General features: G+C 36.5%; 1 protein-coding gene across 1 annotated transcript in view; it reads left to right on the top strand.

Annotated features, from left to right (window-relative positions):
• The window catches only part of LOC134534889 (transcription elongation factor SPT5), a 42784-nt gene extending 29112 nt beyond the window's left edge, over window positions 1-13672 (top strand). The window contains exons 16-21 of the mRNA XM_063373563.1: window positions 2682-2799; window positions 2892-3062; window positions 4523-4639; window positions 6267-6422; window positions 10311-10426; window positions 10626-13672. Of these exons, the coding sequence (XP_063229633.1) occupies window positions 2682-2799; window positions 2892-3062; window positions 4523-4639; window positions 6267-6422; window positions 10311-10426; window positions 10626-10892 (945 nt within the window). The 3' untranslated portion in view covers window positions 10893-13672. The remainder of the gene's footprint in view (window positions 1-2681; window positions 2800-2891; window positions 3063-4522; window positions 4640-6266; window positions 6423-10310; window positions 10427-10625) is intronic.
• The last annotated feature ends 3596 nt before the right edge of the window (window positions 13673-17268 follow it).

Genomic DNA, 17268 nt, shown 5'->3' with positions numbered 1-17268 from the left:
CCTGGAAATGTAACTACCTTTTGTTGGAAGTCTTAATAAAATAAAATTATGCCATTTATTGGTTAAATGAATCAAGATGTGGTGGGAAATAATTCACACTGGATAAAAGCTAGAATTGATGCCACTGGGCCAACTGAAAATCATGACGATTTTGGAATTATATCCATGTTATCTGAGAATTTGCTTCCACCAGGTTGCTGCGGTCTCATTAACTTGGTTGAGACTCTACAGTGAACAGTAAATATAATTTTTAATAACTGTTAGAAATAGTTCTTCAGTTTGCCAGTTTGTTCACGTCAGAGTTTTTATGGGCTCTGCTCATCCTGTGTTTCGTAATGAAAGTATTTATTTTATTTCATCAGCAGCTTTGGTCATGAAAATGTTGTAACATTGTATGAGGGTTGTCAAAAAATTAAAGACCTTCATTTTAAAAATCAGGGAAATTTGATTTGTACAAAATTTGTACATGGTGTTGTTCATACATGTCTGCACTATTGTCGTACATAATCTCTGGCAAGTTCAACGCACCTACTTGAATCAGGAAACAAATTCCTTCATCCCTTTGTCATAAAAATCTCCCGCTGAGATTTGCAACCAGCTTGACACCTCTTCCTGGACTTCCTCATCGGCCGTGAAGTGTTTCCCGGCCAAATGTTGCTTTAGGTGAAGGAAGAGAGGGAAGTCACTGGACGCCAGGTCAGGGCTGTAAACCGGAGGCTAAGGACATCCGACTTAAAAGATTGCAGGAGCACGGTAGTTACAGCTGCTGTATGGGGGCGGGTGTTGTTATGCAACAAACTAATGCCCTTGCTCAACCTCTTTCTTAACTTGTTTTGTATCACTCTTCGAAGTTTTTTTAACGTTTCACAATAACGATCACCGATCAGCATTGATTGTGTTCCCTTCTGGCAAAAATACGATGATAAGAACTCCTTTTCGATCCCAAAACACGTTTGCCATGACTTTCTTGTAGGAGATTGTCTGATGAAATTTTTGGATGCGAGGTGAACTGGGGTGGTGCCTTGTAATTGATTGTCTTTTGAACTCAGTATTGTGATGGTAAGCCCATGTTTCATCACATGCAATGATTGAGTTCAAAAAATCATCTCCTTCCCTTTCATAATGGTCCAAAAATTTCTGAGCACTATCCACACTTTTTTCCTTGTGAACGTCTGTCGATATTTTCTGCACCCAACAAATGCACACCTTTCTATACTTCAATTTGTCCATTTTAATCGTTGATTTGCTGACTTTTGGAATCATACTTGCAAGGTTTTGGACTGTCAGACGACGGTCTTTATGAAGTTTAGCCTGAATTTTCTCTAACATTGCATCATCAGTTGAAGATCTCGTCCCCCTTCCATTCCTCGCTTTGCATATTGGTTCTGTTGCGCGAGCATTCAGCTCACCACTTTGTAACATTACGCTGTTTAATCACATCGCCATTAATGGTTGTCAGATGACAATGAATTTCAACTGGGCGGACCTTCTCCACATTGAGAAAGCGAATAACAGAGCGCACTTCACATTTGGCGGGAGACAGCAGAAGAGCGTCCATCTCTAACAGCAGTCACAGCCAGACTGGATAAACCAACAAGCCGAACAACCGCCCGTTGTGGAGGGGGAAGTACGTCCTACAAGCTTAAGTCCGTACCACTGAAAATGACAAATGTTCTTTAATCTTGGACAACCCTCGTAAGAAAAGTACGTGTTTAATTCCAAACATCGTAAGTATCTGTTTTGTACGTCATGTTGATTAGTTCATCATCTTGTCATTACTATCATTTTAGGGCTATTCCTGTTAATTTATCACACTAGCTCTATTGCATTTTAAGTTTTGTCAAATTTTTCTCAGCAGATATTCACTAAATATTATTTATTTAACTGCAGTAAAAATTCACGCAAAGGTCTTTCCAGCACATAAGGGACCAAGTCCATGTTGGCTAATTAAAGTTCTATAGTTTTTAACTAGAATACGAAAGAAAAATTAATATACATTAAAAAAGTATTCAAAACAAGTTGTAATATGCTGCACTAGAGAAAGAAAAAATTTAGATGTGTGTTACTGTTTAAAAAATCCTCTGGTATCACACTGTGTCTGTGTTTAGATGTCTTCATTCAAGGTAAATGTTACCCGCTGTAAAACAGGAAGAACAGTACTGAAATAAAAACTGACAGTAACAATAAACTGAGTGAAATAAAAACGTCAGCAAGGCAGCAGTGCGACATAGCAGTCTAGGTCAGCAGCCGGATTCCACCCGAAATAAATGCAGACCCATTGCTTAAATTGGTGCAGAATCACAGAATGTGATTGATCATTGAATGTTGGATTAAAGGCGTTTTACTGTAAGAGCAATCACTTGCAAGATCTTTTACGGCCATAAAATACACCCGCCCCTTGAAGTAACACTGTTCGATTAGCGCAGTTTTGAAGCAACAACACCAATAAATTACTGCATTGATATGAAGTAGCGCGGTCATAAATTTGAAGTAGCGCTGTTTTTTTTAATGTGAATTTTTGCATCCGTAAGCGCACAATTGCAATGGCACTTGCGTGGGGGGGGGGGTTCAGGTAAATTACAGTATCAGTATGGATCAATATGTCGTCTTATATATACCACCTTACATAAGGAATTGTTTGCAAACAAATTCTGTTTATACTATGGATTTGTTCTTGGTAGGATGGATCCTTTTCATCTTACAACCGCACTCCATCTTATGGCATTGGAGGAAACACCCCTATGTACCGCGATGGCAGCAAAACACCAATGCATGGGTCGCAAACACCTATGTACGAAAGTGAGTATGCTGGTTTCAATGTTACGATTTCTCTTTTCGATGCTTCTGAGATATCACCACAAATACAACACGAGTGCATTTGGGTGTTTCAGTTGGATCTCGCACCCCTCATTACGGGAGCATGACTCCATCCCACGACGGGTCACGCACCCCAGGGCAGACAGGCGCTTGGGACCCCACGGTCACCAACACACCAGCAAGAAACAACGACTTCGACAGCTTTTCCTTGGATGAAGCATCACCTTCACCCAGTTACAACCCGAGTGAGTTATTGCGCCTCCAACCAAAACTTAAGTCATATCACAAGGAAAAAAAGTTCTATATTAATGTTTGGAATTCAAAAAATGTCATTTTTTCCCTACAACGTTTGTATCAAAGTGCATATATATATATATATATATAAAAATTATTTAGTTTGATTGTGCATTTCTTATTGAATCACTTTTAAACTACAAATACTTTTTTTTAAATTCTGAATGCTGTTTTAGACTAACTTATTACTAGGGACACCTGTATTTCGCAATTTCATTTCATGTCAAGGTATTTCACAAAACACTGTAGCTTTTTCTTAGAGTCATGGCAAATTGTGAGGGTGCAGCAGTACGGTGACAACATTCTCATTGGCCCGTCAAGAGCGGGACGACACCTCTCACCGACCTCAGCCAATAACAACAGGAGAAAAGCTACAGTATTTTGTGAAATACCTTGACACGAAATGTATTCGCGAAATACAGGTGTCCTTACTTATTACCTTATATTTTATTGTCAAAATGCAGCATGACAACATTACACTATTTTGGAGGAATAAGTATTAAAAAATATTCTTTTTTAAAAACAAAATTAGACTATACCATAAAAGTTTATCTGTAACTATTGTAGATGTTTTACTCTAAAGCATCGGACTTGAAATTATCCCAGATTCTTTTACTTTTTACTATGTTTTATTGCATAGTCGTTGCACATTTCATACTAAAATAGAGTTTGAAAAGTAGGGGTTGCAATTTTTATGCGAAAATTTTTTTTTTTTATATAGTGACAGTTATTCATAACAAATGCCTATTCACAGAAAGTACATTTATTTTAAAAGTAGAGTATACAAAAGCACCTAAACAATTTAATAAGCCATGCAACAAAAACATTTTGTTCAACTTTAAATAGAAAAACAAAAACAGTGACCCGAATTTGATCCAGAAATAATGCATAACTATCATCGTAGTACACACCACGAAAGAGTGCAGGTTTTTAAATGTAATTAACTCGGCATTAGACAAATACGCACGTTGCATGCAATCGGCGAGCTATCGATATCGATGTTCGATGACATATGGTAATCAACATAACAAAATATGAATGATACCAACTAGCACTGGCTACATTTTTATATGTGGTACACAGCGGCGACGAAGACGAACAGATAAAGGTTAAAATGTTTGAAAACGTATTTAAAGAAAATTTACACGTGAGACTACTTTGTATATCTGTTAAATAAGTAAGTGGTAATGTCCAAATGAATATTAGATTTCAAGTTCAAAATACATCTTTTATATATTCGAAAACTACCTACACAAAGCCCTCGGAATCTAACCTATGGACCAAAAACATAATGCAACGTTTGTGTGAGAATTTTTTTTCTCCAAATTTTGACGCCCTAAAAAATTGGTTTGAGTATTATGCGATCAAACAGGGTATATTTGCTGCATACAAATCATTCATTTTGTTTCAGGCACACCAGGCTTTGCGGCAGGTGGTCCATACACCCCACAGACTCCAGGGACAATGTATGGCTCCGAACATTCGTACTCTCCGTACCAGCCATCACCATCTCCTACTGGCTACCAAGGTAACTACGTCTAGATAACTCACATGTGCTTGGAATTTTGTGCAGAGTTGTTTCATAGCACTTGGTGTAATGGCATCCATATACCATCTGTGTAGCACGAGTGCTAACCCAGAACCAGCCATGGACTGACTGGTTTAAAATAATCAGGAATATAGATTACACTTTTATTGTATATGAAACTTACATATTTACACTTCAGCTTCACTTTTACATCATTAGTGATGTGTCGAATCCCAATTTTCTTGAATCCGAATCTAGGTGTCAAAGGTCAATTAAATAATGTACACTACGTAAATTAAAAAGATTAACTATGGTTTTGAAATATTCTACCCTTGAATGATTGTTTCACCAACTAATTTTCTAGAATCAATACATATTATAATTTTATTTGTATAATTAAATGTTAAAAGTACAATATCTTGAGGCATGGTAACAGGGTGTGTATGAAGAAAAAAATTGACCTAGTTAATTTCAGAGGCTATAATTTTTAATTTACTCTATTTCCTTTGATATTTTTCTTCAAATATTTTTCCTCAAATATCAAATCCTTCAAATATTAAGGATTTGACTGTCCCGTCCCTAGTTATTATAATTTACCATTTATTTTACGATTCCATAAGCTTTTGTAAACCATCGTCAAAAACCGAAATGCCGAAGTGTCAAACTAGTTCCAAACTATCAGCTCCTGGTTGGTTTTGAAATATTAATGAGCTGGAGGTACTTGTCATTTAGTTTGGGTTTTAAAGCATTTTGGTTATCGAAAATTGTGCAGTTGAAATGCCCCAGTGAAAACTTTCTGCAGGTTACTGTTGTTTTAGAGGTTAGTTTCACCTTTCAGGCTCAGTTGGTATAGGAATCTTTCAATCTTATTTTGTATTTAAAAATAAACTTCTAATGTTATTTTTATATCCATTACCGTGTAGCACTAACATTATTTGGTTCCAAAAAGGTTGCTTGAATTTCTTGACATTGTGTGGCAAAGGCATGTGCATCCACTACATAAAGTGATGAGTTCATCTCTGTAGTAACTGCCCGAACCCAATTTATGTTCTCCAATCTTAATTTTGTTTTAAAGAAATTTTTCCTTTTCTTTTCATGATAGTGCAAAAGACAAGACAACGTTGAACCTGCACTTGTTTTGGCACCCATTTGTGAAAAGAACTTTTGGTAACCTAATTCCTCTGGCCAGTTCAAAAATAAAGCAACTGCAGTACATAAGGAAAATCAATTAACGATTTGCAATCGTGGAACAACAGTATTGAAACATTTGTACATACTATCACTCATGACATCTTTACACACAACGTAATTGACTGTGAGGTTTATCAAATCCATGCCCTTCTTGCAGAAAGTAGGTTACACTGCAGACCACATGAAAGAATGTTATTAAGGTAATTACTTATTTCTTACAAATATTGACTTTCTGGAGACTTTCACTGTCCAGTGAAAAAAAGTATTTAATTGGTTTTGTATCGGGTTATGGATCTGTTAAAGAAATGTATTGGTGATTCGATCGGTATTAGTTTTTATCCGTATCACTCATCACTGGTAACAATTTTGTAATGTGTTTTCACACTGAACGTAACAGGCGATCACTTAAAATGTTGTGTGCGTGTGTGTTTTTCAGGTACTCCGTCTGGATATGTTGCTACTCCTAGCCCATCGGGCTATACCCCCTCGCCTACCAGTGGTGTCCCTTACGGAACACCTTCACCGATGGGCTACAGCCCCATGACACCAGGGACGATGCATTCTCCTTATAACCCTCAGACACCTGGCTCAGGTATGTGGAGTTCTCGATTTAGTTCAGGGGCAACACCCTGGTCCACTTGAGCAGTATGACAAATTTATTTTAACTAATATCTCAGGGATGAAACAGGCAGGATTGCTGTCCTCCAGTTTTTTTCTTCTTTTGAAGTGAAACTTCTTTGGGCGCGATGAGAGTAAAATTTCAAAGCCAAATTGTAATGCAACATTTTCGTGAAACATTGTTTTAGAAATGTTTCTGGTGCAAAAAGGACATAGAATAAGGTACTTGGCCAAAGAGATACAAAGAGAGCACTGTGCTGTATATGTAGCTGGGCTTGTTTTCTTTCCTCTCTTTGTATAATGATTCATCCCCCACTCAAAAAAAAAGTAGAACTGAGAGAAATAGGTGAACAAATTAATAAAACAAAGTGTGTGCGCATGCACATGTTTCATAAAATAGATATAGGTATCCTATAGAGTCAGCTGAGAATGCCTTGAATTTTATATTTGCTTCCAGCACGCTCACATTCCTCCTTGTTCAACGAGCAGCATAGAGAGCGCTTTTGGGTCAGTCCCTTCATTTCCCACACAGAAAGCGCTACCTGCTATGCATTTCATATTTCGTTTAGAGACTTGATGTGTTCCAAATGACAGAATGGTTTGAAGAAACAGTAACACGCTTAGTTTTTCTTTATGGTGTATTTCAACAGTGAGTAATATTTATTGTTATTAATCATTTTTAGAAAATTATCTTCTCTCTCTCGCTCTCTCTTCTCTCTGCCATTTTACCTCTTACGAGTCAAGGTTTGAATTGCTAAAGAAGTTTCACTTCTATGGCGTGTAATGAGTTACACATACTTTTGTTTTTATTTTAAGAACAACATTATTTACACAGAACTAATTGTAAAATTTTTATTCAGTTTCTTTTTTTATGGCATTTAATTGTAGTTGGACACACAACTAGCAAAAGAGAGTAGAGACAGTAATTAGGGACTAAATACAGAAACTGACAAAAAAAATTATTGATTCATTGATGAATATGTTTGTTTCTTAATGGTATGTGAAGGGACATTTAAGAAGGGGTCAGGGTGGTAGGGAAGCCTGCTTGATCTCTGTGTTGGAAGGGGCGTAGCATGGACCGACACATTTGTTTTAGACTACAAAAAAATGTGAAAAGAAAAAAAAAGGTGAATACTAGTGATGGTTTGAATCCCATTTTTCTCGAATCCGAATCCCAAACAGTACCTCGAATCCACCCCTCGAATCCGAATCCATTTCTCAAGGGTTAATTATAAAATAATTTATAAGTTAAGAGAAAAAATTCAACATTATGCAGAATTATTTAACCCTTTAAATTTTTATTTAAAAAAACAAGGATTTTGACACGGTCTGGATCAAGACGATTCCGTTTTTGGTCACATATGTTTCCTGCAGTGCTGAACAAACGTTCAGAGAACACTGTCGCAGGTGGTGAACACAAATATTTTTTGGACAGTTAATGTAGCCTGGGTGAACACACAGACTGAGTTTTCCAGTATTCGAGAATGTTTATTTCTGGGTTAACTGTAGTATCACGTAAGAATCTGGTCACTTCATCAATTACTGTAGAATCCGACTTGGTGGATTTAAGGCATTCAGGCATTATCTGTGAGTACAGTGATTCATGTATCCACGGAAATCGGAAAACGAAATTCAACATCCGACGGAACAATATTTTGTTGTTACCAACTTGACATTTGTTTAAAGTCCCAAATGAAGGTAAATGCTTTCCTGAAATATTTAATGGAAACTGAAAGGCGCCACCTTGGCTTCAATGGTTTTATGCCATAAGAAATATTGTCGTGCGTATTTTAAAATTAAGCCTCACTAAAGCATAGTGATTAATATGCCCGAAGTTAAAAGTGACGGGGTGTTTTCTCTAGTTTACCCGTTAAATTTTTTTATATTAATATTAGTTATTTTTTATGTTGCTCAAAATAATTGGCTAACAAATTCATTGGTTGGCCATCATGGAATTCTCAGATAATACATATTTTAACGTTGGTAGTCTACACAAACCAAACTTGGTCCTAAAAAAATTCATAAATAGAACGTGTATCAGAATATTTAAAATTGAATTGCGATTAAAATAATAATTGTATTATGTATTAATTTGTGTCATTCATTATTTCAGTGTTATTACTACATGTGCGACCGTAACTTGTGATGAAAGTCGGCATTATTGTTGTATTACTAAGTAACAGATTTCTCAGTAAAGTTATTAAAAAAAAAAAAAAAAAAAAAAAAAAGATTCATATTTTAGTCTAGATCCTAAATGTGCTTTATTTTATTTTTAGCATATTCTGAGAATAAATATGTGATTTATGCCTTATTTAATGCCAATGTAGCGACAATGCATCCATGTTCATGAATATAAAGTAAGTTTCCCAACTCAGTACATGCTTCATAATTTTTTTTATATAATAACAAATTAAAAGTACAATACAGTAGAATCTCGTTAATCCGTGATGCGCTAATTCGGGAATCGTATAATCCGGGACGATTTAAAAGAGAATAAAAAAAAGAAGTAAAAATTGTCAGCGCTTAAAATTAACGTCACACGGGCCGGCGGCCGGCAAACACTACAAGCCATCGCGTGGGTCGCAAAAAAATCTGCAACGCTGTTTGTACTGACCCTCTGTGTCGCGCGCCCCCCCCCCCCCCCCCCCCCCTTTCAGCTGTCACATTTGTCACTCTTTAAACTTGAGGGGGATGTCCTGACTTCTGCTTCCTGTCTCCCTTTGTTTGTTTCCACCCCCAAGGCACGGCAGGCGCCTGGCGAGTAACGTGTCTGGCTGGCATTCGGCTGTACGAGGAGGAGGGGGGAGGGTGCAAGGTCAGCACGATCTTATCTTTCTCTCTTCGGCTGTTGTAAATGACCGTGAACTAATGGCTAGGCAGTGCTGTATTTTTTTAAGCCGAGACACTAATTCGAAGACGGCCGGCCTTACCGTGAACGGCCTTAACCCAGATGCACGCCGGTGTCTGAGAAGCTTGACAAGACCTTCCGGGCTTTTAATCGCTAGTCCGTGAAATTCGGTAATCCGTGATTATCTCGGTCCTGACCATCACGTATTAACGAGGTTCTACTGTACCTCAATAGGATGTGTTCCAAGGAAAACGTAAACAGGCCAAGTAAATTGTAAGCATTTAAGTTTTTAAAGTACTACTACATTTACATCAATATTTTTCCTCGAATCCCGAATCTTTTCCCTCGAATTTCGAATCTTTCGAATACTAGAGATTCGGTGGGATTCGAGGATTCGACCGGCCCATCCCTAGTGAATACAATAATAGTTTTACTATATCTACTAATATATGGATTGTACTCATCGTCATCATCAGTAATCATGTTTTCAATGGAGATCTTTATTACTCTGTTTATAGTGAGTTTGCTTGTGAAAAGCTGTTCTTTGTGCAATAATTTTATTTGTTGTAATTCTAACAATGTGACATAATTAAAATGAGGTTTTTTTTATCTTATGTGTTTGCATTGACCCTTGAACACTGTATTACTGCGATAAATACTGTGCGTGAAATAAAACATACTTTTAAGTTCAACCACTGGTTTGATAAAATATTTAACTTTCACAATGAATGTGTACTGCTGCAAAACAAATTATACCTGGTACGTTTAGTGCTGCAATTTCTGCCCCGGGTTAACGAAAGTCTAGTTCCGTCCCTAAAGGAATTTAATGAAGTCATTGTAATTTTAACATTTTGTTTACTAATGTTAATGTACACAATTTATTAACATACTGGTGTGTATTTTCATTGTACATACTACAATTTTTAGAGTAGGTTGAGTGTTCTTCTGCAGAATGTGCTTCGAAATGGCTGCCAACAGGTGTAAGCAAGTGTTAATGCACAATGTTTTCTCCAGGCCTGGACCAGCTGCCGCTGCAGGAGTGGCACACGGTGGATATCGAGGTGCGCATCAAGGATACCCACGTCGACCAGGGCCTCGTAGGCCAGGTCGGCATCATCCGCAGCATTTCTGTGAGTAGTACGCTTTTCTGGCCGGAGTGCGTGGTGCACTGGGTATTAACACTGATTCCGTTGCCCCGCCATAGATAAATAATTTTAAACTAGGCTTCTGTGAATTATTATTATTATTATTAAATTATTATTAGTAGTACTAAAATATCCAATTATTGAAGAACGTTAAGCGGTGATGTGACGAGTGTTTCCCCTGCAGGGCGGGATGTGCTCGCTCCTGCTGCCCGAGAAGGACCGGATGGTGAACATAGGCTCGGAGCACCTGGAGCCCGTCACCCCGCAGAGCAGAGACCACGTGAAGGTGATCATCGGCGAGGACCGCGAGGCAGTGGGTCGCCTGCTCTCCATCGACAACCAGGAGGGGGTCGTCAGGTTCAACAAGGACGAGGTCAGGATGCTGCAACTGCGCTACCTCTGCCGCATGAAGGTCCCTGATAAAGAAAATGATAAAAATGAAGAAAATTGAACATCGCCGCTCGGGATAAGACTCTCTGACGTCCGCAGCAGCGCCAGAGAAAGCATCGTGTGAGTAAACAGAGATGCTCTGTTGTATTTGTGTATTATACACTCAGTACTGGTGTGTTTGTTGTATTATTAAAAAACTGCTGTGTGATAAAATTTCAAAAATTATGTAGTAAAATGTTGTTAGGTTTTTTTTGCAAGCTTCTAATATATTTTTTTGGCTGAAAATTTTTATAACAGAAAATATGTTGCAGAAAATAACAGAAAATATGTTGCTGATGATAAAGAGGCAAACAGGACACTCCCAAAAATAACCTTTCCCTTCTTCTCTTTCTTCTGTACTTTGTTGCTTGTACTATAATGTACAGTAGAACCCCGATTTTGCGAACACGGATTTAACGAAAACAGCGATTTAACGTAAAGGTTTTCAGGAACCAACAAAAATCACCAATTTATTAAAATAATAATATAGATTTCCAAAAAATGCAAGTAAATAGTAATGGAATCTTATTAAAAAATACACTCTGTGGTGTCAGTAATAGAATGGAGGTACTATACATTAATATGTGCCTTTGCATCATCTGTCCAAATACGAAAAAATTAAAAAAATTGTTCAAATTGCTTAAAAACTCCGGGCGCTGTAACTGAATTGCGTAGGTGCGTGCCATTGCGCGCGCCTGGATAGATAGACTGTCCGCGACACATGACGTCTTTGTCCGCATCCCCCTCCCCCTTTCCATCACTGGCTTGACTCACCACGTTATCTTCCAATCACGCCCGCATAGTAACAGTGCTAGCCAATAATCACACGTTTCCAAATATTCCCTTTCCCATCCTCCAGGTTTTTTCAACTTGTGACCACGTCACACCAATACGCCATTATGATTATTCTCTAGATGTGTAAAAGTAACAAAAAAAAGCGTACTCGTATGTATTCGTTACTATAACAATTAGTACTCGTTACTATCGTATCGTTACGTTACTCGTTACTTCTGAAACCGCATTAAAAAGCTATGTTATGTTGCACCAACGAATCACGTCGTATTGCGTACGCGTACATTATGACGTCACGTAAATAATAATAAGTAGAATATAAACAATTAACAATATTTGATAATTAACAGTTTTTGTTAACCAAGAAACAATTAAATCTCATTAATGCGGCTTTTTTATATTATCTCTTTTAAGATAATAACAAAAAAAACGTGAAAATACGCGATAATAAAAAACAAAAACATACATATTTCTAATTTGTAAACAATACTTTCTTACGTTGTTTCTGTTCCAATCTCAAACTTTGTCTACACACACAATACCTTTAATAAACAGTAAAAAACTTTGACGACGAATTTCCAAATTATACTTTACTTAATAAACAAACATCGTTCTTTGTAACGCAAATTCATCGAATATGCGCGCGCATGCGTAAAACATACGAAAAATGCGAGTAACGAGATGCAGCCGTGTGTAACGTTTCGTTACTCGTTACTAGATGGCGCACCCGTTACTCAGTACCGAATACATACGGTTTGCTGCAGCTCTATATTCTCAGTAAGAGCTTTGTGCGCGGTGTTTAGTTTTTGGAATACGTTTTTTATAAGTGCTGCGCAGCTGAGCGAACAAAGAGAATCAGCCGGCGGCCACGCCGCGCCGTAACAGTAGCTGACCGAGTACAATGACCTTTCTCCGCGTACGGCGCGCTATGGACGGTAAATTTCCATCAATTTGCGGCCTTTTTTTTTTAATTTTTTACTGTGACGCAATGTGTATGTAGCTCGTTTTTGTTATAAACGCTGCAGGTTGCGACTGTATTTTAATAAACTTTAACGTATTTCTTACACTTTACATATTTTTAAACTTTTTTTTATGCCTCATTTTTCACGTTTTCTAAAAATCTGTATGTACGACCGAGGTGTACGTACGAACCGGGGGCCGTACGAGCGAGATCAAAAACGTTGAAGATGGAAAGTTGACGAAGTCTGAGATAGCACGGCAGCACTAGATATCAGCGTCGACCCTGTCTACGATATGGAAACGTAGGTACGCGATTATGAGTGCGGGGGTCATTGAAAATCGGTAAATCGGATTTAACGAAACATCGATTTAGAGTAAACCTTTTCGGTAACCGTAGCACTTCGTTAAATCGGGGTTCTACTGTATGTCACCCATAGTTTGCAGTGTGCAGTGAAATAAGGATCAGGAAAATATTCCATTTTTGTCTAAAGCTTCATAAAAAATTTTACTTCGAAAGATGCAGAACCGAAGGTGGCCGTCTTGGTTTTAAATGTCTTTGACGACAACTTTTTTTTTTACAATTTAATATTATGTTTTGGCTATGTTCGAGCGTTGCACATGATTTAGTGGAATGCCTTAAATTTATAGTAACAGGCTGCTACTAATAATTTCTCATATGAAATAATAGTATTGTATTAGTGTTTTCAGAATGACAACAACTGTAATGATACTAAATAGACACTATTTTATAATCTTAAATTTTTTTCTTTAAATATGCATATTAAAATTTTAAACAAAAATTTAACTCTTTACCTATATATTTCATGATGATAGTCAAAATTAACATTATAGTGTAAAAATGTCTTCTCCCCTGCAAACTAAGAGTGAGATGTTATAGTGTCGTCTGTGAAAAGGAAAAATCAAGCTATCTGAAGGAAGGTTCTGTTACTGCAGTTTTCAATCAGTTCACCTAAATTTGTTATCTGTACTGTTTGAACAGCGAAGGTTTGTAAAGATTACTGTGTATTAAATTATACTTTTGTCTACCTAGGATTTAGTTTTATTTTCTCATTTTATCCTTTCCATATTTCAGTATAGCACTGTTAAAACTTTAAATAAGTTAATTAGAACAATATTATCATTTTTTTTTTTTTTTTTTTTATAAATTTTGGCTCCTTTATAAGTAGAGACATGCATTTTTCGCAGTTGCGATAACATAAATTTTTATGCGAATTTCAGCTTTTTTTTTTTTAATAAAACAAATTTTTCACTTTAGAAAAATAAGGTTAATTATCTAACAAAAATGTGAAATCTGTGATAATGTTGTAAATGTTTTTACGAACACATAATTTGTTTGGTAAATCAGATTGTTACAGCATAGTCACTACAGCATAGTAGTCGTAGGTACATCATTTATGACTATTTATAAAAAAATGTGGCAAACAAATATCACAGTCGTTGCATACCTGTCTAAAATCATAAACAATTTAAATACCTTTATTTAGCTCAATCCTTTTCGCATCCATCAGAATCTCACTTAAAAACATTAATTTTGAATTCTTCACATTTCTCTTCCTCAACTGAAAGTTAAAAGGTTATGCTTTTGGTATCACTGAAGGCATGGAGCAGGCGTTATGATGGTTTTGAGTTTCGAAGAATATTCGGTGTACAAAATAAGACATCATTTTCAGTATGCGAAATGTTTTCAGCTTAATCAAAATACAATATTATTTAGCCGTAACATGTGTTTAGTTTTAAAAGAAAACTAGCACTTTGGTTGAAGACATAATTATATAAACACGTCACATCTCGTTGCGCATGCGCCATCTTGTCACCTTTGATACTCTCGAATCACGTATAGGAAGTCGACTGCTAAGAAAACCAACAACTCGATTTAGTTTCGCGTACAGCTCGCACAGGCACACACCATGTATGCACGGCGTCATTGATTGCTTGTTTACATTTACAAATACCGACGAAAGTGGAATCAACGTGATACAAAAAATATATATTCGTAAAAAGATTGGCATTAAAGTAAATAGTCTTACTTTATGTAAGAAAAATGCCAAAACCACACATTGCTGCCAAGCAACGAGTTTTAGAATTTACTAACCAGGGGCTTTATGCGAGTGATGAAAACACAGTTTTTTTGTCGGTATTGTAACGTGTCCATTTGCTGGGAGAGAGGAGATTTGTGTACAAAGCACGTCAGTACTGATAAACACAAGCATCTTGTAGAAGAAAAACAACCTGGAACTTCAAGCAAAAGACAAGTATCTCTTGTATCGTCTTTTCGTGATGTAAAACGTAAAAAAGACACTTCTACAGAATTCATCACGGACACAACAACAGCTTTTATAAAAGCAAATATACCTTTGGAAAAGGTTGATGATCCAAACATTCGAGAATGGATGAACAAATACATTGAAGGTGCTGGAGTTCTACCACATGCCAGAACACTTCGAGAAAAACATGTTGGAGCAGTAATGAATACAAGATGTGAAGAGGTAAAATGTAAAATAAAGGATAAAAAAAATTGACATTATGTGTGATTAAACCACAGACAGCATAGGAAGGTGTGTGTTTGTTGTTCTATTTCGTGTTTTGAGTGAAGATGATACTCCAGAATTTGTGTGTGGGGTCCATTTCCTCAAGCAGCAGATGCTACAAATTGTGTCAGGGCAATTTTGGAGTCTTTGAAAGTTTATGAGGTCCAGTATGAAAATGTTAATTGTTTGGTGTCCGATTCAGCTCCATACATGACCAAATGTGCAAATTGAAAGTTGTGATTGGTGACAGTCTGATTCACATTCAGTGTTGGGCACACAAACTCAACATTATTGGAAACATTTGGGCAAAAGAACTTAAAGTACTCAACACTGCTGTTGCGAACATCAAGCACGTTTTCATAAACACAAGAAAACGAAAGCACTTGTTCCACACTTTCCTAGAAAACAGGCATGGAAAACCATGTGCACTCTTTCCTTTGCCTGTTGTTACCAGGTGGAATGCATGGTTCAAGAGTGTTTTTTATTCGGTTGAACATTTTCATGACATTCTTGATTTTGTTAGGACAGAAGACTTACAATCAACACAAAATGCAAGTGTGGAGTATTTGGCGTCACTGTCTTCAAAAGACACTGAAGTAATTCACTGCCTAGCTACCTACTTTTGTGAAAGATCATGGTAAAACCCTTGTTGATTCAATCAAGATGTTGGAAGGTGCTTCATACCCAACTGCCCACACATTATACAGGATACTAAATGACTTGAAAGAAGGTTTCGAAAATGTTTTGCAGGGCATTTATTTTGATGGGACTGCTGAACTTCTCTTAAATGAGTGTAGCTACTAGTGCTTCTGTAAAACTGACACTCAAGAAAACTGTGGCACTGTCTCGTGACAAACTTTCTTCTATGACAGCTGATCCATACAAGAGAAATTTTGACAGTATCAAGTTTCTTGATCCAAAGTGTATCTTGTCAGAAGAGGTAGACCCGAACACAGTGTCAAAACTACGGCGTGTAAGGGAAATGCAAATGGCAAGTACAGAAGAACTCGTCGGTGGTTTCAGGGACTTACAAAACAACTTAAAGAAACAAGTAACCGAAAGTGGTGGATATGACATCCTCAAAGCTCTGGCCAATGTAAAATTGTCTCATCCAAGTTTTGCTAAAAAGTGTTTTGAAGCCATCTGGCTTCCTTCTTCAAATGTTGATTCTGAAAGGTTTCTTTCAGCTTACAGCAGTGTTTTGTCGAACAGAAGAACAAATTTGAGCCAGGCCAATCTAGAAACCATGTCTACATTTTATTTTGAGCATCACTAGTGTTCTTGAACAGAGCTTGGTAGGCCTACATATTAGAACTTAAGAAAATGTACAGTGTTTGTTAAAAATTTCTTTCTCTGTTTAAAGTTTGCTGTGAAGTTATGTTAGGAACACAACAGGTAAGTTAAGCAATTTTAAACTCGCTAGTAGCCAAATTAATTTTGCATGCATATTTACATTTTTGTTAAAATTTTTAATTCAGGAATAATCAAAGTAAAATTAAACTTACAGATTGCTAAGCTGTTTGACTAATAGTGATATGAGTGATATATTTGGATATTTTAGTATGTTTAGTGTTTGTTTATTGCCAAATCTTACATGCCAGTAAATATAAGTTTTTTGAACATAAATATATTAATTAATGAGAAAATAACTTAAATTTCACTTGAAAAATAACACCACTTTTGACAAAAAATAATACCACTTTATAGCATAAAATGAAACCACAAATGAATGTCTCTATTTATAAGTATAGTAGAACCCTGTTATAATGTTCCTGTTTATAATGTCACATTTTTTTTAAGTCCCAAAATTTTCCCCATAAGGACATTGTATTTATTTCCTGCATATACCATTTCCTGAACGGTGCATTTCCAGCTTATATCATTTGCTTTCTAAAATTCAATAAATGTAAAAAAAAAGTTTTAAAAGTCTATCTGTTAACTTCAACATGTTAAACATGTTTACTTTATCTACACTTTGTGTACATCTTTGTTTACAATCACTGTTATACATAGATGTAGATTGTTCAAATAGGATTGTATGCAAAAAAACTCTATGTAAGTGTGCCAGAACACTAATTCTACTCTTTCGTGGTGGCT

The sequence above is a fragment of the Bacillus rossius genome, chromosome 8, assembly GCF_032445375.1.
Source record: "Bacillus rossius redtenbacheri isolate Brsri chromosome 8, Brsri_v3, whole genome shotgun sequence".
NCBI classification, from domain to species: Eukaryota; Metazoa; Arthropoda; class Insecta; order Phasmatodea; family Bacillidae; genus Bacillus; species Bacillus rossius.
The sequence above is the reverse complement of the archived record's forward strand: the minus strand, read 5'-3'. Positions and strand labels throughout refer to the sequence as shown.